The sequence below is a fragment of the Chrysochloris asiatica genome, unplaced genomic scaffold, assembly GCF_000296735.1.
Source record: "Chrysochloris asiatica unplaced genomic scaffold, ChrAsi1.0 scaffold00109, whole genome shotgun sequence".
Lineage (NCBI taxonomy): Eukaryota > Metazoa > Chordata > Mammalia > Afrosoricida > Chrysochloridae > Chrysochloris > Chrysochloris asiatica.
The window spans coordinates 7,541,490-7,543,207 of NW_006408627.1; the positions used below are offsets into that span (position 1 = coordinate 7,541,490).

The following is a 1,718-nucleotide window of genomic DNA, read 5'->3' on the forward strand; positions in this document are numbered from 1 at the left end:
ACGGCACTTAACAACAACAAAGGGTTTTGAGAACAGTAGGAAAGGAGTCTGATTGGCTCAGCTTGCCATAGCCTAATCTTGTACCCATCACTGTGGTTGAGAACCATTATTGGCTTCTTCTGCTAAAAACAAATGGTTTGGAGAAGAACATTTCTTAGAAGAATAGATAGAGACCACTACTATGAGGCAGAAAGAATTATATGTTCACTCTATCATTCAGTAATCACTTGTTGAATGAATCAAAGTTTATTAGTTGCTTTTTTGGTTTTATTTTTTTAAATGTGACTATTAGGGCATGGTGGATCCAGGAGAGAAGATTAGTGCTACACTGAAAAGAGAATTTGGTGAGGAAGCTCTCAACTCTTTACAGAAGTCCAATGCTGAAAAGAGAGAAATAGAGAAACAATTGCACAAACTCTTTAGCCAAGAACATCTAGTGGTAAGAAATTTTGTATTCTGGATAAATGAAATTGACTTGTTAACCTCAAAATATGGTAGATCTTTTCTCTAAATAAAATAGAATATTTGTATATTTGAAATACATTTGAGGGTAAGTCAAAAAATATTGTTGCTGTTGTTCTAGTTCATACACATACAGGTTTATTCCAAATGAAGCATGTTTAAGCATGTTTCTGTGATCAGTGATGGCTGCAGACGTGTTCTATCAGTAATACAATTATCTTAGTCTCATTAGAGTACCTTCCAAAAAAAGATCCAGTCAAAACATTGGCTTCTGAAGAGATCTGCTGGGCAAGTTAATTTCAAGGCAGAGGTCAGCTCAGAGGGTTATGATAAGTGACCTTTTTGTCTTGAAGTTTTTTTGGATTTTAAAGGTGTTATCTTGATAGATTTTCTTGAAGCACACAGAACAATCACAGGGGTTTGTTATGAAGCGGTTTTCAAGAAAATTGAAAATTTCCTTGGTAAGAAAAAGGTCAGGAAAGTTGCACCAAGGAGTTATTATTTCCAGTACAGTAATGAACGTGCTCATTCATTCTTTGAGGGTAACAAGGGCTGTCCTATATGAATTTGTTGTAAAACTTACTCCATCCTACAATCCTGATCTTGTCTCTGTCAACTTCATTTTGTTCCCTAACCCCTCCCCCCCATATTGAAAAGGAACATGATTTGAATGCCTTGAGAATGCCAAAGGTGCTGTTTGATATGGTAAAAATCCGAGAGCACAGAATTCTTCAGGGGAAGGGATAGAGAGATGGAGACAGGACCATCAGAAATGTATCACATAGGTAGAGGACATGTCAAGAAAAAATAGCCACACAATTAGATATTTTTATTTAATGAAAGTTTCTATGATTTTTATGCTTTTTTTTTTTTTTTTTGACTTACTCTCATATTTGCAGAAATAGTTTAAATCGAAGTGAATCTTCATTATAAATAGATTCCCATGAAGCTTGAGGGCAATTATTTATTTGTTTTAACAATAGTTTTTTTCTCTTAGTTTTTCTTCAGACTGGGTGTGAGCTAGTTTGACATGTAAGAAGGTTTTTTTTTATACATGCTGAGTACCCATCCAACAGAAGACCTGTTTTTATTTGCATGAATTCAACTCTTTTTTCAAAGGACATGTGCATTTTAAATTATACTGAGTTTTTCTGTTTGATAACTATTATGTTTCATGTCTGTTTTGTCTACAAACCCTTGGTGATTTTTAAAACTACCTTATAAGATGCACACATTGATCATAAGGAAAAAGACAG

At 34.3% G+C, this 1,718-nt stretch overlaps 1 protein-coding gene across 1 annotated transcript in view; it reads left to right on the forward strand.

Annotated features, from left to right (window-relative positions):
• Positions 1–1,718, forward strand: part of NUDT9 (nudix (nucleoside diphosphate linked moiety X)-type motif 9) — a 32,964-nt gene that overhangs the window by 24,060 nt on the left and 7,186 nt on the right. Inside the window, exon 6 of the mRNA XM_006867772.1 lies at positions 293–439. Within this exon, the coding sequence (XP_006867834.1) occupies positions 293–439 (147 nt within the window). The remainder of the gene's footprint in view (positions 1–292; positions 440–1,718) is intronic.